At 42.0% G+C, this 24,797-nt stretch overlaps 1 protein-coding gene and 1 pseudogene across 5 annotated transcripts in view; one reads left to right on the top strand and one right to left on the bottom strand.

Moving 5' to 3' along the window:
• The window catches only part of LOC138175810 (6-phosphofructo-2-kinase/fructose-2,6-bisphosphatase 3), a 120,680-nt gene that overhangs the window by 13,129 nt on the left and 82,754 nt on the right, over positions 1–24,797 (bottom strand). For 3 of the 5 annotated variants that reach the window (XM_069106311.1, XM_069106310.1, XM_069106314.1), the window contains exons 1-8: positions 22,415–22,979; positions 10,378–10,503; positions 9,856–9,952; positions 8,517–8,583; positions 7,177–7,251; positions 6,644–6,700; positions 3,162–3,286; positions 1–120 (exon numbers count right to left, since the gene is read on the bottom strand). The exon at positions 1–120 is cut by the window's left edge and continues 64 nt beyond it. In XM_069106311.1, the coding sequence (XP_068962412.1) occupies positions 1–120; positions 3,162–3,286; positions 6,644–6,700; positions 7,177–7,251; positions 8,517–8,583; positions 9,856–9,952; positions 10,378–10,503; positions 22,415–22,490 (743 nt within the window). In that variant the 5' untranslated portion in view covers positions 22,491–22,979. Of the gene's footprint in view, positions 121–3,161; positions 3,287–6,643; positions 6,701–7,176; positions 7,252–8,516; positions 8,584–9,855; positions 9,953–10,377; positions 10,504–22,414; positions 22,980–24,797 lie in introns of those variants that run through there. The other 2 variants (XM_069106313.1, XM_069106312.1) reach the window with 2 other exon arrangements.
• LOC138175812 (large ribosomal subunit protein eL21-like) lies at positions 4,429–6,462 on the top strand (annotated as a pseudogene).

The raw sequence follows: 24,797 nt of genomic DNA, 5'->3' as shown, positions 1-24,797 counted from the left end.
GTCCGGGGCTGGACATGGATGTTCATAAGGTAATAGACTATCCTGCTCTGAATGTAATCTTGGACTCTGTTTACCAGGAATCGTCGGCCAACATCAAGCACCTTGATCAGTGAAAGATCCCTGTACAGAAACCCAAACCATGGGGAGAATGAACCAAAGCAGGATTGTACAAAAACATCTCAGTGTCCTGTAAAAATCCCTTTCAATGTGCTAATATGCTTGATGGGACTATACTTATTTGTTATGAAGTAGGGTTTTTCTCCATGGCAGGTCAAGAGCTGGGAGCTAATGATAGTGATACTTTAAAAATAGAAGAAAAGCATATCAATAAACCATTTTTAAGGGGGTGGGGGATTCAGAAGGGATAAACAAATATCTAGTGTTAGAATTGTAATACTAAACTTAAGTCCCATCATATTCAATATTCACCATTAATATTGAAGTCAATTATAACATTAATAATCACATTAAATTTAAAATGTAAAAAAAACAAAGCTATAAACAGTGAATGAAAGAATGAAGTTTTTTATTAAGCATTTGGTATATGCAAAAAGAACTAGTCACTCTCTGCTCTCAAAAAACTAATACTCTAACTCTAATGGAAGGTAAACAATATGTACGGGACATTATAATTGCAAGTCAGATGGAAAGTTCCCCTGGTGTTAGGATACAATGGCAAATACTTCTACTGTGATGTCATTTCCACTGATAAAATCATCAATAGTTCAGATGCTGAGCCAGACTGTGCTAAAGACTTTGGTGACAATAACTTTCTCTTCTGGGTCTTTAGTGGTGTGGCTATGTATAAATATATCCCTGTATATCTCTCCAGGGATAGCTGCCCAGAATGATGGCAGGGAGGGCTGGCCTAAGAGTAGGTCCAATAGTGTAGGGGTGATGCCATTCCCATGTTTATCCACCTTGGTGGCAGCTGGCTAGCGTTACTGCCAGTGGTGACTGAGGAATGTGGGCTCCTTCTCCACAATTATTTCTTCCCTCAGTGATCGTTGTGGAGAATGGGCTGGCAGCAGCTTTGGGGGGTACTTCCTGGGCTGTCTCCATCAGCGAATGAAAAGAGATGGTGGTACTCTGACTTGCCTGGATATAGCTTCCCTGTTTCTCCCAAGGGTACCTTGCTTCACTTTGGATGGCTTGCCTGCCCCATGAATGGCAGTTGGCAGAGATTAATGGTGCCATATTCAATCTTTTTGTTCCTCTTTGTATATGGGAATATTCATATATGTTGGTGCTCATCAAATTAGTGACAAAAAAAGGGAAATTCTAAAATCAATTTAAAGTCACTTAACCTTTTAGCAAGAATTCTTTGAGGGAATTCCAGAATTAGGCTACAAATTCCTTGAGAGGAAAGGAATCCTTTCATTCTATTTTTTAGAGTGGACATTACAGTGTTATGCACCCTGTTCCTTCAGAGAAGGAATAAAATGATGAATATTCTCAAAGTGACACTATATATCTATGAAATGTGCAACAACTTCTCTCAGAAGAATTGCAATTGCCAGTTACTAAAAGGTAATGAAAATCCACTCATGGGGTGGGTGGGGGTAATGGGAGGAAGCACATGACCACTTTTATATCACAAGGACACATTTTACTAAAAAGTGAAGGGGAGACTTGTAGTGAGAGCAAGGAACGGATATAAATGGAATAGATAATCAATGGACAGCCCAAGTATTTTATCTAGGAAACATGAGAAGTTGGGTAGACTATGGAAACTTATAGGCAAGAATCATGCAGGATAAAAAGGCATGGAGAGGGTCTGTTATATGCACTGGTGAAGAGAGGAACACAGAGCCATCACAGTCCCTCTTTTTCAGATCCCAAACAGCCACATAATAGCTATTTCTCTGTCAACACCCTCATTTAGCTAAAACAGTGGCCAGGGTAATCCCCAAAGTCCAAGAGGTCTGAGACTGGCATTTTGCAGACACCAATCCCAGAGCCCCCAAATCCAAACAAAGAAACTGCTTAATACAGGCAGAATACAGACCGATTTCTCCCCCTAGATCCTGGGCTTATGAAAAGAAAAAGGGAGAGATGACAAAAATCAATGTATCAAGGAATGAAGAGATGAGTTAAGGCAATCTTTACGTCCATGGCCCCAGTATATTTATTCCCACTCACTTCAAAGAGTAAATCAAACAATCAGCAAACATATAAAAGTAATTGGGGTGGGAATAAGAGAATGCTAACAGATGGAGGGAAATCAGCATAGGTCTCATATAGAAGGAGGCTCCCTGAGTTGAGCTTTTGGAGAAACTGGATTCAGTGAGGTAGATGTGAAGGAGTGCCTTCCAGGCATGGGGCACAGCCAGGGAAAAGACATAAAGGCAGAAGACAATGTCCTCTGTGTGTGACATAAAACCAGTGTCTAGAATTAAGAGTGCAAGGATCAATCAATAAGCCAAGAACCTATGAGGCAACTAGGTGGTACAGTGGATAGAGTGCCAGGCCTGGAGTCAAGAAGACCTGAGCTCAAATCTGGCCTCAGACACTTGTTAGCTATGTGACCCCGGGCAAGTCACTTAACCCTGTTTGCCTCAGTTTCCTCCTTTGTCAAATGAGCCAGAGAAGGAAACAGCAAACCACTCCAGTATCTCTGCCCAAGAAAACCCTAAATTGGGTCACAAAGAACAAAAATAGGCCAAACCCTGTGATAAGATTCTGGGGGTACAAAATAGAGTAATGACTACTAAGTCTGGAAAAACAGAGTGGAGTGCAGGTTGTGAAGGGCTTTAAATACCAAATAGAAGAGACTGAATTTGATGCCAGAAGTCAGAGCAAGTCATGGCTCACAAGTCCTTTAAGTCAGATGATTCACAAGATTTTGGGGAAAATAAAATTAAGTCTTAGGCCCAGAGCAAGGGACTGGGAGATAGCATCCTTGGCTTTATCACTTGGGAGTTTTAATGATTCTGCCTTAACTTGGGAAGCTCATCTGCCTATATATGCCTTGCAAGAACACAGTGAGGATAAAGGGGGAAACTTTAACAAACCGTTCGAGGGAACTCTAAGGTTTTAGAATGAATGGCACTTGTGCTAACAATAACATGCCTTAAAATCATCTTAAGAATATCTTGGCACACAGAAGTGAGTATCAAAATGGGGCCATTCGGGGAGAAACGAATTACCTATCTAGTTACCTATCATGATTATCTGGGTCCAGAGGCTGGTAGTTGACTTGATAGCAATCAATTCTCTTCATGAAGTCTTCCATGGCTTCTGCTGAGCTGCAGTCTCTATAATCGGGGCTGGAGAGTTTAACTTCCTGCAACAACACAAAAAAGCAGCTGATGAGTCATACAGAAAGGCTTTCGGTTCAGATTAATCAGGATTTGGGCCTCTCAATAGGGGAAAGCACAGAAGGTCTCGGGATAAAAAAGATTATCCTAATGTCCAGCGTTGAAAAAAATGTGGGTAGAGAGTCAGAAACTGACTATAAAGAGGGTGAGGGCACTAAGGGTAGGAGGAAGGACAGATGGCCAGAGGGCACATCTTCCACACAGCCCTTACTGAAGAGAGGAAAAGGCATCCAGAGAGATCCAGTAATGACCACGTACGGATGTCTCTGATGACTGAATGTTTCATTATGAACTCAGTGACTAAGTCACCAGACAGTCTGAACCTCCAGTTAACTTAATAAGTATGTACTGTGTGCCTACTATGTGCCCAGAACTAACAAGTGGGCTACTAAAAGGGGGTAATTCAGTACCCCGCCTCCAAGTCTCATTTCCTCCTCCCGTCCCAGAAACAAAGCCTAGTGTTCACTCAATTATTCTGACAATGAATATCCATGTTTGTGGGTCACTGAGCCCCCATGCTCAACTGCCTACTCCCTTCTGCTTGTTTTTCACCAAGGCAAGATAAGGGAGAAACCGGGTGATACTGGTTGAGTTTCTCAACTATACTACTAATAAAAACTTGCTAAGTGAAAACCTTTAAATAAATGGCTAAAACAAGACTAGGAAGGCCGAAGGGTTTATTTAAATCCCGCCTTCTCTTCATCATCAACTTCAGAGGATACAAAGGAAAGTAAAAGATGCTCCTCAAAATTGGGTCCAGTTTTCCTCTTATTTCCATTTTCCAAATATCTCATCTTTGGCTATGTGACACTTCTATTAAGAGCACCATTTGTTGCTGTTGTTTTTCAGTCATGGCTGACTCACTGTGACCCTCTTTTGGAGGTTTTCTTGGCAAAGATACTAGAGTGGTTTGCCACTTCCTTCTCCAGCTCATCTGACAGATGAGGAAATTGAGGTAAAAACAGTTCACTGACTTGTCCAGGATCACACAGCTACTAAGCGTCTAAGGCCAGATTTGAACTTAGGGAGATGAATCATTCTGACTTCAAGGCCTAGCACTTTATCTACTGTACCACATAGAGACCTAAGAGCACCATGGATATCTCTAATTTACATAATTGTTTCAATTCTAAATTTAGCAGCCTGGCATAGGAGATAAGGAATAGTCTTAGAGCCATAAAGTCAATTAAAATGACATATATTTAGTATCTAAAATGTGCCAGGCATTGTACATGGGTTCAAGTCTTGCCTTTGATACATTCTGGCTATGTGACTGGTGCAAGTCACTCAGTGTTCTCCAGGAAACTCCTTAAGAAAATGAGTTGCAGAAAATGGGGTCTGGTCTACAAAGGCAGAGGGAGCTACTCAGGTCCCTTTCTTTTGTAAAGGTAGAGAAGCAGAGTGGTATGGGTGCCATCTTATTACACCCAAACATATGCTGATAGCTGATTGAATGATTTAACTGAGAATTGATCATTACAGAAAAGATTATAGATCATTACTTAAAAGCTACTGAAACTTGCTCTATTCCCAGGTGAAACTTCAGAGGATAAAGAAATTCAGTGAAACTTGATTTAAATTACTACCATAAATGGATTTCCCTAAGGTTTCCACTCTTCCCTTTAACAATCCACCAATAGAAGTTCCCGATCATTTTGTGTTATGGCAGTCTTTTAATGGACCCATAAATAGCTTAGGAATGGACCCCTTTTCTCAGAACAATGTCTTTATGCTCACAAAATCTTTTTTAAAAAATACAACTACAAAAGAAACCAATTGTATAGAAATATCAGGTATGAAAATAATTTTTAAAAAAACCTAAGCTCACAGACCACAGGTTAAAAACCCCTGTTCTACGAGACAGTGAGTTATAAGTAACTACTATCACTTTAGGAATACCTCCAGGTCTAGTGTCTAAGAAAATAAGAAGGGCTTCCTTTCCGCCGGCTCCGCCATATTCCAGTGAGTTGCCAAAATGACGAGCACAAAAGGAAAAAGGAAAGGGACATGATACATGTTTTCTAGGCCCTTTTGAAAACATGGTGTTGTCCCTTTGGATACATATATGCGAATATACAAGAAAGGTGATATTGTAGATATCAAGGGTATGGGCACAGTTCAGCAAGGAAGGCCCCACAAATGTTACCATGGCAAGACTGGATGGGTCTATAATGTTACTCAGCATGCTGCAGGCATTGCTGTAAACAAACAGGTTAAGGGCAAGACTCTAGCCAAAAGAATTAATGTGCGTATTGAGCATATTAAGCATTCCAAGAGCAGAGATAGCTTCCTGAAGCGGGTAAAAGAAAATGATCAGAAGAAGAAGGAAGCCAAAGAAAAAGGCACTTGGGTTCAACTGAAACACCAGCCTCCTCCACCCACAGAAGCACACTTTGTGAGAACCAATGGCAAGGAACCTGAGCTATTGGAACCAATCCCCTATGAATTCATGGTGTAAGTGACTAAAAAAAAGAATAAAAAATCTTGGATTATGGAAAAAAAAAAGAAAATAAGGAGGCAAATAAATATAGGGTCCATCATCTGGGATGAAGGCTCTATTGTGACTCCTTTATTTAGTGCTGTCAGCGTGTCAAATATTATATCAAAACTGAAATACAGTTTGGTGGATTACTCATTTAATTTCATTTCCACTTGTCTATCATAGTATTCCTCCCCAAGTAGAAAGTGTGGACGCATAGTTTTACACATGATCTACTTGAGGGGAGACAGTTTAACTGGATCCCACAATCTCATGTGAATCCTACTTTGATTTTTTCTGAGTCCTACAAAACATGGCATGGATATAACATACTCTGTTCCCTGGGATTTTAACCGTAAATAAAAACATTAGATCATTCTCATTCCCTTTCAGGGCTATTCTGTTAATGCTTCAATCATGTCCTTCAGTAGGTAACTCTGTGGCCCATTTGGGGTTTTCTTGGCAAAGATACTGGAGTGGTTTGTCATTTCTTTCTTCAGTTCATTTTATAGATAAAGCAACTAAGACAAATAGGGTTAAGTGATTTGTCTGGGGTCTCGCAGCTAGGAAGCGTCCCAGGTCTTCCCGACTCCAGGCCTAGTGCTCTATCCACTTTACCACACAGCTTACAGACTGATGCATGAATCCAGCCTACGACCCCCAAAAGACTTGCTTATTTGAACCACTCCTCTCTCCTCAGGGCTCAATCTGGCTCCTCTAAGACACTCTCCTCTGAAAGCTTCTCTTCAATAAAGTATTCTTGTCCGAAGCAGGTCTACCACACATGCCCTGCTCTGAAAGTCAATGTTGCCTCATGGCACTGAGGCAGACTTTCTGCTCTTACCATAATGTTGGAGGCAACTACAGAAGGATCATCGCACACAGACTCGATGAAAAACACCTGGGGAAAAAAAAACATGAATGTAAATAATCATGGATGCTATCAAGTAATAGGTGTTAGATGGAAGGGATACCAAGAAACAAAACCGTCCTTGCCTTCATGGAGCATTGTAAGGAAACAACGTGTACACAGAAAAGTACATAAATACATACAAAGTAATTTTAGGGGAGGGGAGGCACGAGCTAGGCGGGAAGGGATCAGGAAAGGACTCACAGAGAAGGTGGTACTTGAGTTATAGATTCTAAAAGGCTCATCCTCTCCTCTCCCATTCCCAAACCCTCAACTCACTCAGAGGGCGAACATTTCCATAGAAATGTTCATTCATTAAGGCATGCTGATAAACAGCCCCACAGGGAAACTGAGATATGGGTAGATTAAGTTAAGCTTGACAACCAACTTTGAACCTCAAGGCATTACCCCCATGCTCTGGACCAAAGGTCCCCATCTAGGTCATATGGTAAGAGGTTTGGGCTCACCTTAAAGTCATTTTCTTTTGCAAATTCAAGGATCGTGTCTCTTCTCTCTTTTGTGGTATTGGTAGCATCAAAAACCTGTAAGAATGTTTGAAGGAGAGAAAAGAAGAATACATTTTTTCATCATTTTTTGGGAATTTTGAATTTTTCATTATTTTCACTAAATCTATTCCTGACTAACTTTTCTAGACAAATCATAAGCTAATAATAACTCCCAGCAGGAAGCTTCATGTCCCAAAACAGCCCTCTTCTTTGGATTTTATTCATCACTCAGATATTTTCTCTTGAATGACAACCTGAATCTGAGCTGAGGAATAATCCAAGTTGATTCTGTATGCTCAGTCTTTGAAATGCAATTTTTATTTCTTCTGCACAAAGACTCTGAAAGCAGATATACTTGGGGAATGAAAGGCTGAACCAGGCATGGGGAACCTGTAGCCTTGAGGCCACATGTGGCCCTCTAGGTCCTCAAGTACAGCCCTTTGACTGAATCCAAATAGCTGCACTGGAGGACCTAGAAGGCCACATGTGGCCTTAAGACCACAGGTTCCCCATGCCTGGGACAGTAAGAGGTCCAACCCTATTCCTGAGGTTTCAAATATCGGAAGCAGGTGAAGCAATTTCGTGTTCAAGATAACCCTAATTTTTGCTCATCCTTAGATGTCAAGTACAAATGCCAACATCAGGAGAGGGATAGGTAGTGGGTGGCTAGGTGGCACAGTGAATAGAGCACTGGCCCTGGAGTCAGGAGGACCTGGGTTCGGATCTGGCCTCAGATAACTTAACAAAAAAACTAGCCATGTGACCTCAGGCAAGTCATTTAACCCCAATTGCTCTCAAAAAAAAAAAAAGAGAGATATGTAGGGGAAGGGAATAACCATTTATTAAGCACCTACTACGTGTTACATGCTGTGCTAAGCACTTTACAAATATTTCCTCATTTGACCTTTAGAACCACTCAGGGAAGTAGGAGCTATTATTACCCCCATTTTACAGCTAAGCAAATTGAGGCAAACAGAGGCCAGATTCGAACTCAGGTTTTCCTGACTGCAGGCCCAGCACTCTATCCACTGAGGCTGTCATTCTGTGTATGTGAACACCTATGGTCAAGGCTGACCATCAACACTACTGGATCCCTGATCTGCTGACTCTTCCTGAGACCCTGCACAGTTCTTTCCATCTAGTCCTCTAAAAGATGAAGATGAAGGCAAAATGCTTTTAGCCTTAGGGAAATCTCTGGCAATGAAAACAAAACAAAACACCTGTCTGGGACTCAAGCCTGTGAGGGAATACCATCCAAACATGGGATCAGAGATAGAAGGACAATTGCTGTCTTAACTTACTGCAATCTGACCACCTTCTTCTTTCAGATACAATTGGACATCTTTCAAGGCAGCTAATGCGCACTGTCTGCAACACACAAGAACACAGAAGACAGCATCAGAAGGTCTTGTCCTGAGCATCTACTCCTTGCCTCTATTCCTAGGACTTTAGAGTTTCCGGGTTAAAAAAAAGGTTTAAAATAAAAAGTTTTCCAAGACAATGACTAAGAAAATTATTAAAATGGCCCTACTTTGTGATCCAGAGATCTCACTGCTGGCTTAGACCCCCCAAGGAGGTCAATGGCAGAGAGACCTCATATACAACAAAATATTTCTGTCAATACCTTTTCTGGTAGCAAAGGAATGAAAATAAAATACAGTTACTATTTATATACTGCTTTGAGATTTGTAAAGCACTCTACAAATATCATTTCATTTGATCACACAGCTAGTAAATGTCTGAGGTTAGATTTGAACTTGGGTCTTCTTGATTCCAATTCCAGTGCTCTACCCACTACACTGGGGTAACTGCCTACCTATACCCAGTGAATAGGAAATAGCTACAGAAAGTATGGCATAGAAATGCAATGGAATATTATTCGGGCATAAGAAGTTATGAATGATGACTACAGAAAAGCAAAGGAAGACAGATAACTCTGATACAAAGAGATATATGCAGAAACAGGAATGGCTCAGAAAGTCCCTAAGACCAAAACGCTTTATTTAATAGCACTTATTAATAGCATTTATTCTAAAACCAATGAGAAAGTTAGCTCTAAAGAGCCTAAATCAATTGAAGGAGCCTAGCTAATGTCTTCCTTCCAGTCACTGTTATAACTATATATAGTATAGTCACTAATAACAGTCCCCGTCACAAACCAGAACAGCCATTCTTGACCTTTCCCTAGACAAGACAAGGAAGACCCCATGCAAATTTATTCTTATATAAATCCCAACCCAGGTTTTGAGAATCCCCTCTTTGTGGGTTTTTTTAATCCCCTGCAAATGAAAATACATTCATTTTTCCACATATAAAACATGAAGTATGAATTTCTATCCATCAATTATCTAAGGGGCATTATCAGAGGAAAATCTGGATGACAGGTACTAGAAGTTATGACCCAGAGAGAAACATCATCACCACATGGCACATATAAAGAGAACATCTTGGTTTCGGGGTCCCCTTAAGACTTCAGGCCCAAAGAGCCTGAAGGGGATCTCTCCATCCCCTTAAACAGGAAGATAAAGATAAGACCTAGGAGGATGGCTCAAGAAGATGCCCTAAGGGAGAAGAAGCCCAGAGGAAGAAAACAGTTCAGGTGGAGGAGGAGAGACAAAATACATTTACTTCCCAACTTACTTCCGAACTTTCATGGCCTCTTCATTGTCAGGATGAAAGAAATTATAAGAACTGAATGCCTTCACGATTTCCCGACGGTACTCCCCAACGTTGAAAACTAAAAAGGGGGAAACATGACAAGACCATGAGAGAAAGCAGAAAGGCTCCAACACATACAGAAGAGACAGGGAACCACTTCTACCAAAAGCACTTAGACAATTTGTGAAGACACTGAACTGAAACATACAGGTTTCCTGTGAAAGGAGACACTCCAGACTCCTACAACCATTTTATCTAGTCAGCCCTGACTGTACATAAGGGTGATAAGACTTGGTAGACATGCCTTCACACTGGCATGGAAAACTTCAGAAATGTTAAGTGATTTTCCCAAGGTCACATAACTTGTAAATATCAGAAGTGGGATAGGGAGGACCTAGGCCTCTCTGAACTCTACCAACTCCCCCCCTTGCTGCCTCTATACTCAACAACAGCTGGACCTCTCCCCCCAAGTTAAACCATAACAGCGTAAGAACCCACCCTTACCTTTTGTGGGGACACCAATCCAGTTGAGGTAGCGTGTCAACTTCTTGGACATGTAAGTCTTTCCCCTGGCTGGGAGTCCAACCATGACGATCACCGTAGGGGAATGGGTCAGCTGAGGTCCACAGGCTGGAATAAGGAACAAGACCATAAACCTACACCTGTATCTTACAACCTTATCAGCACAGCTGCAGATCTACATATGTGCACAGCTCAACTCAAAGATCTTTCCAGATGTAACTTTCATTTACCCTGCCATACCTGAATGGCATGACTATGCCCCCAGTTGTCTCCCCAAGAGAAAAGGACACCCAGAAAGTGGGTCTTTGAACCAAGTTTGGAAAGTCGCTGAAATTTAGTTTTAACTTCTTTATTAATTATGATTTCTTCTTCCACCCTGAATTATTTCAAATTAAACCTGTATATAGCGTATCTATACATAGTTGTTGGTATGTTGTCTTCCCCATTAGACTGTGAACTCCTTGGAAAAAAGGGACTTTTACTTTTTTTTTAATCTCCTGAGCTTCATACAGTGCCTGGCATATAACAGGTATTTAATAAATGTTTATTGACCAACTGATGAGGTCTATAACATTTAATAGATAAGATACCACACAAAGAAGTTTCTTATAATTGGAACACATAACTAGAAGCCTAAGGGATCAGCTGCCTTCCCTGCCTAAATCTCAGCTTCAGAAGATAAAAATTCATTCATTCTCTACATTCCAGGCACCAAGCTAAAACTCTGGGGATACAAAAAGGTAAAAGACACTTCCCCCTGCCCTCAAGGAGTTTATCATCTTTTTCCCCCTAAGGCATTTGGGGTTAAGTGACTTGTCTAGGGTCATACAGCTATTAACAGTCTGAGGTCATGTCATTTCTGAAATATACAGAGAACTGAGTTAAATTTGTAAGGACACAAGTCTTAAGAAACCACTTATATTCACTCTAAGTCAACTGGGGCCCAAACATTGACCAAGTGGGGCTTAGCCTGGGACCTATTGTTGGCCAAATCAGTCACAATCTAATGATTGTAGAAACTGAGGGACAGTACATGTGGCAATGGCAGTGAAAGGTAGGGCTCTGAATTCAGCCAAGTTACAGAGACCAGTAACAAATTCAGCTCTCACAATCCAACTACATACCTTACATTACCTCTTACAACCTCTTTCCCACCATATAGGTGGAAGTTTCTAAAATTCCAAGTAAGACTAGAACCCAGATGATGTTAATCCCATCCTTTGGTCAGGAGACAGGTAGACACCTAATTTCTCCATCTCTTCTATTGTCAGACCCTCCCCTACTACTCTTTCCACTTGATCCAGTGTTGGTTCCTGCCAGCAACCAGCTGAATGAATGAATGACAAGGGGCTGCAGACACACTATCTAAATCCACTAAACCCCAGGCAAAGTCCCAGCCAGAGTCACTGACTCCAGGGAAACTGGACTGCACTATGGTTTGACCTGGGCTTCAACTCAGGTACCCGAATCCCACCAACCCAAAGCAGGAAGTATCTTCCAAGGCCTTCACAAGTGTATCAAAATAAGATTATTTATGTAGAGGATATAAAAGTATTACATAAAAGACAGCTGTTATCATTTAGAAAGATGCACCCAAGGGACTGATCTACAAATCTCTGGCATCAAATCTTAGCCTGTGATCTGGCTGATTCTCCACAAGTCCCTTATATAGAAGCAGGGGCAAACAGCCAGGAAGATCACAAACCAAGGCAGAGAGGCCTGATCCTCAAATGAGCTGACCAGCCAGCTAGAGTCTCACCTTCTCAGCTATGCCTTAGCAACTACAGAAAATTGATTCATGTTAAAAGGGGCAGTTGCCAAGATGCACAGGCTGCTATATAAGGCCTGCTTAGCCTCCCCCTTCATCTTTACTATTACATTTTACTACTCTATCCAGATGGACTCTGTTTAGAAAGGGACTTTAATATGTAGTTCTAAGGTGTCTAAGTGTCAGAAGGGATATACAAACTCTCTAACAGGCACCTTTCGTTTTAGCTGGGCATCTCAACTCCATCCAAACATGGCAGTGCTTGTTTTAATAGACTGAGATCAAGTGTTTCAAACACCCACTCAGCTATTCTCAGACTTGCTTCCTAGTTCTTTAAGAGGTCAAAGGGCTAACCAAGTGGGCCAGCATATGAACTAGGTCATTGGAGAAAGAAAGAGCTTATTAGTAAGTATCTCTGTTGGAATTACACAGCATAGACCTCTTAACCAACCATTTATCTCAGAATCACAGGACCTTCAATTTAGAGCTAAAAGATGGTGTACTAGACTTGGCACTGGGTTTGAGTCCCACTTCTGTCATTTACTAGTGGTACAACTATGGCCAAGTCTCAATTTCCCCACCTGAAAAACAGATAAAGAATTACTATAGTACCTAGGTTCTTAACCTGGGATCAGTGAACTTAAAAAATAAATTTATAACTTCCAAAATAATTGATTTCCTTTGTAATTCTACATGCATTTTATCTTATGCATTTAAAACCATTATTCTGAAAAGGGGACCATAGGTTTTGCTTCACTACTAAAGGGGTTCATTATGCAAAAAATGGTTAAAAGACCTCTGCTCTAAGGGTTATTTTACGGTGATGATCAAATGAGATAAAGTATTCAAATGCTTTGTAAGCCTTAAAGTATTACATAAATGTCAGGTACTCATTATTATGTTTTGGCCACCTATTAACCAGAGAACTGGCATCCAGTGACTTGGTTGAGGTCAGTAGCCAAATCTGCTGTTACTAAGTCCCAGGTCTTGTTTCCAAACACAAAAGCAATGCTTTATTATCCCTTACTAGATATGGCCACCAGGCAATAAGTATCCTCTGAGGTGATCAACTGTCATTTAAAGATATGCCCAGAGATACACATATGTACACATGTGAGAATTTTCTTTCCCCTACTTAAAGGGCAGAGGCCAGGGGCAGAAGGATAAAAATGGAGACAAACTTTCTATTACTATTCACTAATCTCAGAAATACATCTCTGGAATCAAACACTCCAAAAGGGAAAATTAAACCTTCCAAGAGAAGGAAAGAATACTGTCTGAAAGGGAGAATTAAACTTTCCAGGAGAAGGAAAGAATGCTGAATTTCAAACCCAGATGAACCCCTATGCCCTTATCAGTGCCAACGCTAAAGTCAATTTTCCATGACCACAAATATACATTTTCTATTTGAGAGGAGTTAGGTTTGTTGCTTTTTTGGAAGGTTTTAAGCTATATAGAATAATATTATTTTATAATAATAATAATAATAATAACTAATGTTTCTGTAGCACTTACTATCTGCCAAGGCACTGTGCTTTACAATTATTCTCACATTTGGTCCTCACAACCCTGGGAGGTAGGGGATATTAAGACAGTGTTGTATGGTGGCAAGAGGGTCAGGGCACCAACTGGACCATCCATACACATCCCTCCAGAGTGATTTGAACAAGGCTCTGAACTTTGTCTCCCTTGTTTTGTAAAACTGAGGGGAGCAGTGCTTAGACTAAAATCTAGTCACTCAATGAGCTTTTTGAGGTCTTGTCCATCTCTAAATCTATGACCCTATGTATGATCTTGTAAATTTGGTTTCTTCTCTATGGGAATAGTCAAAATAGTTTACCAAACATTTAAGATAGCAGCATCTGTCACTACCTCCCCCCTTCATTCAGGGGATCAGGGGAATTCTTAACCTGGGCTTTATAAAGTTGTTTTAATATTGATAATTAAACACACATATAATTGTTTTCTTTTGTAATCCTCTACATTTTTATGCAGTTTATTGTCTTATTATTTCATTTTATATTTTAAGTGTTTCTAAAAACACTTAAAACATCCAAACAGTAAACGCACAAAATATTCATGTATAAAACATGTCCAAAAACATTTAAATGCATAAAATACGTAAGATTACAAAGGAAACCACACATATACACATGTGTATGCATGTATATATAAATGCATAAAATGTATAGGGTTCAAAGGAAACCAATTACATATTGTGTGTATGTATGCACATACAGCATAATGATGTTGCATTCTGAGAATACATTTATGCATTTAATATTTGGACATTAGGCTTCATTCACTACCAAAGACATTTATGACAAAAAATAAGTTTAGGAATCCCCATCCCAGTCTGACTTCTGGCAAAACAAGGAAAACTTTGGGATGTATCTGTCTTGTTCTTCTACTGCACATTTAAACTGGGTTCTCAAAAACTCCCCCTTGCCTCAATTTCCTGTGACCTCAGAACTGATGACAGGCTGTGACAAAAAACAAATGTAATCATCCCTCCTCTATTATTATCTTCCTCTCCCCTCCCCTCAACTCCTCTTCCTTCTCCCACAGAGAACTGAGGCCTGGTGTGGTCATTTAGTCTAATAGACTAAACACCTTCCCTTCCAGGTAAACGGCTCTATGAGATGCTAACCTAAAAAAAAACTGGGTTCACATGGGGCCCCCAAGCCAGGGCAAGCAGGAGAAGCAGTGATCACTCAAGTGACTTGTTTAATGGAATTTAAGATTACCCCTCTTTTCTATTGCTTAATCCTACCATGATCACCGTAACCAAGAGAAACAGTTCAAAGCTAGGGAGTGGCAAAAGTGAAAGCTAAAGTGAAAAACCTACCTGCCTTGACTTTGCTTATATGTAATCACTCCCTCAGCAGTCTATGGAAAATAGATAAGTCTCCTGCCTAGGCCTTCATCAGAATGGAATGCAGCAAACACCAGGTAAGAACAGTCAAGTAGGAATAAGTTATGTGATGGAAGAAAAGGTTACTGCTGGGCATCCTGATTTCATTGTGTCAAATCCCTCAGTATTAAAAGACCCTGGATCAGAACAGTGAATGGTCCATCCAACCCCAGAATTCAGTCTCTGACAGCAGTGGTGAGGGACAGTTTCATAAGGGAACAAATTATGGTGTAGTAGAGAGTTAGAAGGCTTGGGTTTCCATTTTAGCCCTAGCTCTATTCTTTATAAGCTATTCACAGGATCACAAGTCTAACCTTGGAAGGAACCTCCAGGGTCATCCAGTCCAGGAAACTAAAACCTATTAGGCAACCTTGGACCAAAAGTTCACTTTTCCTCTTGATTCTCAATTTTCTCATCTGTAAAATAGGTGAAAATATCTGCTTTGCTTGCCTGAGAGGACTGATAAAATGATCTAAAGAGAAAAATGGCACATAAAGGCATTCTCAAAACCTTAAAAAGCATTTCTTTAAATGGAGCAATATCATTTTAATGGTATTTTTCCTTCAGGACACCACGCCACCCTCAAAGGCTAGGAATGCTCTCTTGAATTCTGATAACATGGTCAATAATATTTTTTAAAATAATATTTGTCACTGTTCAGTTGGTTTCAGCTGTGTCCAACTTTTTGTGACCCCATTTGGGGTTTTCTTGGCATAGATACTGGGGAGTGCTTTATCATTTCCTTCTCTGGCTCATTTTACAATGAGGAAACTGAGGCAAACAGGGTTAAGTGACTTGCCCAAGGTCACAGAGCTCGTATCAGGCCAGACCACTGCCCCTTCTTTATAATGAGGGAACACCAAATCTCAAAAGACCCAGTCTCATTCCCCTCCCCCCCCACGGGATGCTATGATCAGTATTAGTTATGTACACTGTACAAAGAACAGAGGCTCAGAAGCTGTAACTTATTTATGAGCATACAACTATGAAGACAGCATTTGAATCTAGGCCTTCCTGATTCCAGGACCAACATTATTATTCATCACTATGTCCTATGATCCTATAAACAGTCTATAAAGAACAGAGCTGGAGCTTGAATGGGTCTTCATAAAACAAAGCAGTTACCAAGTATAGATCACTGGATTACCTATCCTATCACCTCTAAACCCTTGTGCCTAGACATTTGTTTCTCTGAAAAATAAAAAATTAAAGGCTTGAACACTACCCAGTCTACTACACATTCCACTCTAAATTACAGGTGCCTCTGAGACAGAGGGAGGAGACCCACAACTAGACCCTTAATTCAGAAGAAATAAGCAAAGTAAAGCCATGAGGAAATGGAAATTAATACAGTATATTATAAAGAAATATGCATGCAAAGAAATCTACAATCAAGACAGATTCAAGTATACATTTAGGTGAAAACCAAGAGGGTGTGAGGGGCAAATAAAACAAAATCATTGTCATGAATAACTACTACAGATTCTCAAAAAGGAGAAATAGATGTGTTTCAGGAAATAGACCACAAGCCTGTCAGAGAGATCATATATTGGTAGCAAGGGACTTCAATGACCTGGGTATCTGCTGAGCCCTTTCTCTCAAAACAGAAAACAATCTCTTGATTTACTTTTATGATAATTTCATCCTTAAAAAAAAAAGGTAAACCAAGCAATAAAGGGAAAATTTCTTCTGGAGCTGATTGAAACCACCAAGGAGAAATGGTTTGTAGAGTTTAAATGTCAGGAACTTTGGAAGCCAGTGACCACTCCCCACCACGGAATTTGTGATGGAGGAGAGAAAAGCTGAGAATAGTCTAATATGTACCCTACATTTGAGAAGACTTCAAAAGGTTCACAGAAAGGTTAAATAGCACCACATTCCAAAGATGCTATCCCAAGAGGGATAAGGAAGTTCTTAATGAAATTTGGAAGATACAAAAGAGGGGAGGAAAAGAGGAGGAAAAAGGACTTCTAAAGAGACTGATATATATCATATATATCACTAACCAATGTGGAAATCACTAACCAATTTTTTTTAATGTAGAAGGAAAGGTAAATATGAGGTTGGTGAGAAAAGCTAGGGCTAATTTTTTTTAAATGGTGGGTGGATGGGCAGTGTGTTAAAAATTATACTAGAAAAAAAGAGGGAGTATGTGTAGATACAGAGCTGGTCTTGGAGCTCAAAAGATCTGGAAAATTCCTAACTATTGATTTCAGTCATGTCTGACTTTTCATGATCACTTTGGGGTTTTCTTGGCAAAGATACTGGAGCAGTTTGCTATTTCCTTCTCCAGCTCTTTTTCACAGGTGAGGAAACTGAGGCAAAAAGGGTTAAATGACTTGCCCAAGGTCACACAGCTTGTGTGTGAGGTCAGATCTGAACTCAGGAAGATGAGTCTTCTTGATTGATATCCACCTTGCCACCTAAGCTGCCTTGTAAATTCCTAGGAGAGTTACTTAATCTCTCAAGATTCAAAACAATTCTCTAAGACTCTTAAGTTAAGCAAAGAAGTTGACAACTTCCATAGAAGACTTCTAAAAATCAATGCTATTACATAAGGGCCCAATCCCTATCCTATGGAGAAAAAAAAGATCAGAAAAGGTAGAATACTAATGCTTAGAGTATTATGATTACTGATAAAGATTGAGATATGATTACTGATAAAGGAGAAAAGGTAGAACCCTCCAACATTTTCCTTGTTGTGTTCTTTCTCCCTCATACCAAGGAAACTGATCTTTGTACTGCATAAGACACAACAAAAATAGCTAAGAGAGTTGATACCCAAGATGAGGTATATTTGCCCTTCCAGTTGTAGTCATCATTACAAATGAAACATTTTAAGTCCTGAAAAAATTGGTGGATGTTATTGCTGAACTACAGTCAGAGATCTCTAAAAGACACAATAGAAGAGGTACCACAGGAAGGTGTCCAAATTTAATAAATAAATTTAATTAAGAGTGTATTCTACAAACCATAGATCAATGAAGCTGATGTCAATTCCTGGCCAAATTCTAAAATGCCTAATACAGATATGCTGTGTAAGCAACTAGATAAAGCAGCATCAATCCGGGAGTCAGCAGGAAAAAGTCAAGTCTAACAAAAATGAAATGCTTTTCTTCTACGACAGGCTGAACACCCTAAAAGCAGTGAGGCCAGTAGTTACAAAACTTGTTCAATCATTAATACTTATTAAAAACCTACTGTCTTTGAAACCCTGTGCTAAGCTCAGCACTAAGTCTGAAGTTAATATGGTGAGCAAGCAGAATGGGCAGACTCAAGCAGGTGGCAAAGGGAGCAGAATGGGACTGGCCAGTAAGTAGTCCCTATACTTGCAAGGTCAGCAAGATGGGGATTTTTATTTTGTTTAAATCAAAAACAATTAGAGCTACACAAGAAGCCAGTGGACTCCCCCTATGACTTAAGGTCTTCAATCAAAGGGTGGGTTGACCTATTCAGGTTGCAGGGTGGGATAAGATGCTAGCTTCCAAAGTCCATTCCACTTCTGGATCTGTGGGAATCTTGTAGAGGGGATTCTTGCTCAGGTATGGAAGGAATGCCTTCGATCAGTGAAGTCAAACTCAATTCTGGAAGCATAATGACTCAGAAAATCAAAGACTAACAAATTTACATTGTATTGTGCTTATTTTTGTTAAACATCCCCCCCTTTTCTTTTTGTCACGTCCAACTCTTTGTGACACCATTTGGGCTTTTCTTGGAAGATACTGGTGTGGTTTGACATCTCCAGCTCAACTGACAGATGAGAAAGCTGAGGCAAACCGGGTCAAGTGACTTGCCCAGCCAAGAAGTATCTGAGGCAGACAAACTTGGAGAGACTGGCACTATCCATTTTGCCACCTAGCTGTCCCAGACATTTCTCAATTAAACTTTAATCTGTTTCTGGGAGTACTGGCTGCTAGCCAACTTTTGAGAATCTATGTTTCTATGTAACTGAGCTATTGTGTTATTTTTCCCATACATTTCTGTGTCTTCATGCACATCCCTGATTCTGATGGACACTGAGGTCAGTCTTTTATTATGCCCTCTCTCTAAACTCGGAACCCTGGCAACAATGCCTGGTCCTTCATAAAGATTCAATAAAAAATTTAGAGATAAAAAATTAATTAATATTTCCTGAGTGCCAATATTAGGTGCCAGGCACTGTGTTATGTAAACAAAAGTGGCAAAAGATAGTCCCTGCTCTCAAGGAGTTTACAATCTAAACCTGGAGATGCTGACAATCTAAACCAGGAGACAACATGTAAACAAATACATTCAAAGCAAGCTATGAACTAGATAAATAGGAGATAGTTAACAGAATCGGAAGGCACTGGAAATGAAGAGAGATTGGGGAAGGTTTCCTTTAGGTGAGATTTTTGTTGGAGCTAAGGAAGTTAGACAGTAAAGAGGTGGAGGGAAAAAGGTCCAGGCAAGACAGGTAGGGGTGAGAAAAAGGACAGGTTGGCTGAACCAGAGCTCAAAAATAGCTGGGAGTCAGGGTGTAAAGCATCTTAAAAGCCAAATGGGGAAGAAGGGCGATTTGCAACTACAGTGATTTCTCCTTTTCTCTGTCAAATAAAATGAGCTTCTTTTGATATTTTGTCTGTGGACAGAAATTTAGCTAAGTGAAAGGAAAGATAAGCAAATTAAAGGGCTGCAGGAGATAATTTGAGATCCAAATTTATGAAGCTGCACACTCCCAGAGATTTCAAAGGAAAAGAGAAAAGACAATCCATCTGCTTTCAAGAATGCCCCTCCTCAGCGGCACTGCACGCTTGCTTTCCCGGTGCTGTGAATGCCTAAGAATGCAATTGAGCTTTAAGAGATATTTTCTCTTCGTGTGAGACGTGCAGGACCATGGAAGTGTAATGGTGACCCAAATAAAAAAAATGACTGCACTCTCCAAAGTCAAACAATTTAAGGAGCGATTCCATCAATACTGAAAGACCCTTAGAATTTTTCTGTGAATCCCAACATGAACATATTCATCTCTCTAGCCCCACTGGGTCAATGAAAAAAAATTTTTAATAACATTTTATTCCTGAAATTGGTCTTTCCTAACTCGGAGGTTTAAAATTTGGCTTTAATCGAAATGGAGAAAATACATTCCAAATTGCACTGCAAAGTTTCCACAGACATTCAATTACACCAGGCACTTAAGTCTAAGACCAAGGTCTAAGCAAAAAAAAAAAAAAAAAAGACAAAATTTACGATCCAAACCCTATCATCTATCTGACTACAGAATATTTGCCACTCCCAGGCAGGAACCTAGTTCTCTAGGGACTAGCAGGGCTCATCACCTGCTGAAGCAATCAAAATCAAATTACCTGCAGCTTTTAATGCAAAGAACAGTATTTTATCGTTCTCAGTGAGCCTTCCCCCACTCCACTCACACTAGAATGGATTGCCAAGGGATCAAATCCCTTAAGGGTAAGAATAAAGGCTAAGGCCAAGTTTCCATCTCCAAGTCCGGCAGTCAATTATTAAGTGCAAAGAACTGGACCGATTTCGAAATTACTAGATCACACTTAAAAAACCTGAATTGCTGGGAGGTGGGACGAATGAAACAAGAAGGCAGGACCAGAAAGCATCAGATATCATTTGCAACTGCTGGGTGCTATCTTTCCTTTCCGAGCTGACAGAGGTGAAGATATGCCTGGATATCTTAGGAGATGAGATATCCCAGGAAGAGATAGTCCCAGAAACCCAGGAATTAATCTCCCAAACTCAGAAATGCTTTGGACCCCAAGCCACTGTAAAGCATTTACAATTACAGCGTGGACGAGGAAGATGTCCGGGTGTTTGCTTTATGGAAAAAAGGACTATAAAAGTCTGCTTTATTTGTCTGGTGGATTCAAGTCAATCTCCTTTAGAATTTAGAAACAGATCCTGACGGTGACCTAACAAATGAGAGAACATGTAGTGGTTGATTTCAATCATTCTGCATTTACTCTAAGAGGTGTATCTTTTCAAACTAATTGAGAAAGGTAATATAAAGTGGAAGAGATATTTCAAAGAGAATATTGCAAACGGGAGTGGGGGGGGGGGGTACCGCAGAGGGAAGGAGGTATTGCAAGTGCATTTTGGAGTAAGGGTTAAAAACGAGAGATCGAGAGCGCCCTACTCGGATGCTGGCAGGTCCCAGGCAGCAGATGCGCTCCCCCGCCCCTCGGTTCAGGATTTCGGGTTTTTTCTAGCTTTCAGTTCCCGCAAGCCCGCCCTCCGCAGGCAGCTCAGCGGCCCGGCTCCTCCAGTGGCCCGGAGCGCTCGCGTGATGCGCCTTGCATCAGCTACCAGCTGAGCCGAGTGTGTGTGTGTGGGGGGGGGGCAGGAGGACGGGAACCGGAGCCCTGCAAGTCACCAGACCTTTCTCGGGCCCAGCTGTATAATCAAGTTCAAAGCCCGGTCAGTCCAAGTCAGATCCAGAGGAGGAGGAGGAGGAGGAGGAGGAGGCGGCGGCGGCGGCGGCTGCACCAAAGGGGCATGGACAGCGCGCTCCGACTTCCTGGAACCCGACCACCAGCCCCCGGCAGAGAATGCCGGCATCCGCCTCTTCCAAAAGATCCTGCTCTCCAGGTTTTCCTCTAGTCCCGGCTTTCCTGAATGAGCTGCAGAGCTGGGCCCACCCGCGACGCCCCCTTTCCCGCCTGGGAGGCGCACGTGGAGGAGAACTAGCTTTAACCCCCCCCCCCCCCCCGCCCCCCGCCAACCCCCCCCCCTCCCCCTGGAATTTCCCTTCTCCATCCCTCCCTCTACAGACACACACCCTGGCGCAGCGGAGACCCGGCGCTCCAGCCTAGGAACGCGAGCCCGGATGGTGTCAGGTTGCGCCAACCCTCTCCGCCCCCCTCCGTCGCTCCCCACTGAGAGGGGAGGTGCAGCCGTTGCAGTCAGAGCTCAGCCCGGATGCAACGAACAAACCCCAGCCGCTTCATGGCAGGCAAGGCCCTCCGCCTCCCCACTCCATCTAGCCAAGCGTGTCTCCTCCATCCTCCCTGAACACCTAGGACCAGAGCCACCCCTGGCTCCAGAGTCTGAAAGGAGCGTGACCACCTGCCGCTCTGGAACTAAGGAAACCCCTCCCCCAAAGCCCTCCTTCCAGTGGGCTCCTCCTTCCACGCTCCAACTCCCCACCCGCAACAGATCCCGGGACCACCGGAGCAGCAGTTCGCCTCGAACACAAAAGCGTGCTTCTTCCCGTCGCAGTCACACAATAGCTCTTTCCAAAGGGTTCTCGTTTAAATAAATCAAGACACAAAGGCTCCAGGAGAGGCGTAGGTCCACACCGTAGGTCCCTCCCATCCCCCTTGGGGCTAGAATTCCCACACTTTGGTACCTACGTCTTGGCAGCGAAGGACGGTGATCGATAGGAATCCATATCTTTTGCATCCGACTCTGAGTCAGCTCCATGGGCATCTTCACTGAGAGGTTTCGGTGTGGCACCACCCTTCCCTTGCCCAAACTCACTAAATTTACAGTTCAAATTTGGAATCGGAAGACAAAGCGGGAAGAGGGGGTAGGAGATGCGTACGGGTAGATACAACCACACTATGATCTTTAAAAACGACAACCACAAAAAAAAGTCTTGCAAAACACACGAGCCTTGCAACGCGTAGTCAAAGATTCTAAACCTGAGCTTTCTTCTCAGATCTCAGCTTAAAGCGTCCCCACCCTCTGAGCCGCTGCACGAGCAACGCGGAGTTTAGGGGGCTGCCCCGTGGCCCTGGTGACTGATGCTACAAAAGCTTTGTGAGGCTCCAAGATGACTGCAAGAAAACCAGCTGTCCCCACCCGACCTTTTTGCCTGAGGACGCACGCTTGCAAGCGAGCTTTCAGGGCCAGAGACTGTCGGCTTTCTGGGTCTCTCCTTTTCGTTTCTCTCTCTGGTACTGCACTGATGCCTCCCCGACTGAGGCTATTTCTAAGACTTGACGACGCCGGCCGGCATCCCCGCCCACCGACCGCCCCTGGGCGGGGAGGAGAGAAAAAAAAGGTAAAATGAAGAAGGAAGGAGAGCGTTCGGCTGCTGCCCCCTCCCGGCTGCCCCGTTACTCTCCCGGCCTGTTTCACCCCCACTCACCCTGGTTTATTAAAAGGAAAATAAAATAAGGTGCCCCCTAGGTCCACCCCTCCCCCCTTACTATCAGGTACACAATCTAACCACCTCTTTTTGTAAATTCCCATCTCTTCCTTTACTCAAATGGCAACTGACATCCTAGCCCTAGTAAAAATGAATACGACTTCCTAGCAATGAAACTTACTAACTGGGGTAGGGAGAGGCCTTAGTAATTTAAATAGACTCATCTCTGGAAGGTGGGATTGGATGGGAGAATGTAGAATGAGATAGATCACGTTTCGTTGAAGAGGAATGGAGGTTTTTCTATATTACACTAAACGTTTGCGATGATTTAAGGGGAACATGAAAAGCGATCACTCCTCTCCCTACACAACCCATCCCTAAAGAACCATTTAGTCACTTTCCCACCAACCTCTGGGGCTCTACTTGTAGGTTCTCATCCTAGATGTTAACTATGCACCAAACCTGATGTCTTGTTAGCGAGGGTACCGGACTGAAGTAATCACCATGATCCCCAATCCCACCCCACCCCCATCTTCCTATTCCCTTACCCCAGTCGCCTCCTGAATTCTAGCTGCTTTGAAACTACTCTCCCCGACCCTTCAGGTCACAATGATACTGGAACCTTGGCGAAGAAGTGGACAGTGAGGTGAGTGCTGAACAGAAAGGAAAAGTGACAAGCCCACTCGAAGGAATTTATTAACGAAAAGAGAATCAGGAGCACAGCTTTGGCTCTTTGTCCCATGTAGAATTAATTCTCCGTACACTACAATTATACACCTTTCAGAAACTTTACAATTAGATTTTCTGTAGAATGTAAATACTTTGAGGGCAGGATCTAATTGGCTTTTTGAATTCTGAAGACCTAGTACACTGTCTTGCAGTTAGGGCTTAGTTAATAAAATTTAATTTTCAAATTATTGGCTTTATTAAAATACTACATGTACCATATATGTCTATTGAGAATAGTCTATCGACATAAGGGCTATAGCAATATTATCAATAATTTTCATAATTTCATATAAATAATTTTCATAAAATTGGATACATCTCAAAATATATCGACGTTGATAGAAGTGAAACAACCTGATATAAAAACAAAACTTTACATCAACCAAACAGGGAGGGTAGAGAATCACAGAAACTGCTTTACGAAGCTGGAATTTCAGACAGAAAAGTATACTCTTGCTGCTTCCACACGTCTGACACGTCCCGCATGACTCCACTGGGAAGTCACTCTCCCTCACTTGGCTTGCCAGTTTCTCTCGAGCGCCCCATCCGCCGCTGGAGGCATCGGTTGGTCCAGATGTCTCCCTAGCGTCTGCTCCGCCCCGCTTTACTTCCTTAAACCCTCTTCTCCCCGAGCTCCCACCTTCAACTCGGAAAGCTGAGCCACCTGGCTGGCTAGCACCGAGCCCCTTTTCCATTCCCAATACCTAACACTCCTCTACACAGACTGGTTTCTCTTGTAGCCGCCTCTGTTCAGAAACCAGAATCCACCTTTTAATGCATTTCAAACAAATGCTGCAGAATAAACCCCGAAGACCCTAGAGGAAAGTCCCACTCCAACGTAGCCCGAAGGTACAAGGGCAGAGAGTAAAACACAAGGCAAGCTTTTGTACTTAATTGATTAAATAATTCGCCTG

Source organism: Petaurus breviceps, unplaced genomic scaffold (assembly GCF_028583685.1).
Source record: "Petaurus breviceps papuanus isolate PSGF00001 unplaced genomic scaffold, PetGlider_PUasm1.0 79, whole genome shotgun sequence".
In the NCBI taxonomy this organism is placed as follows: Eukaryota; Metazoa; Chordata; class Mammalia; order Diprotodontia; family Petauridae; genus Petaurus; species Petaurus breviceps.
Note: the sequence above shows the minus strand (reverse complement) of the source record. Positions and strands in the feature narration are given on the sequence as shown.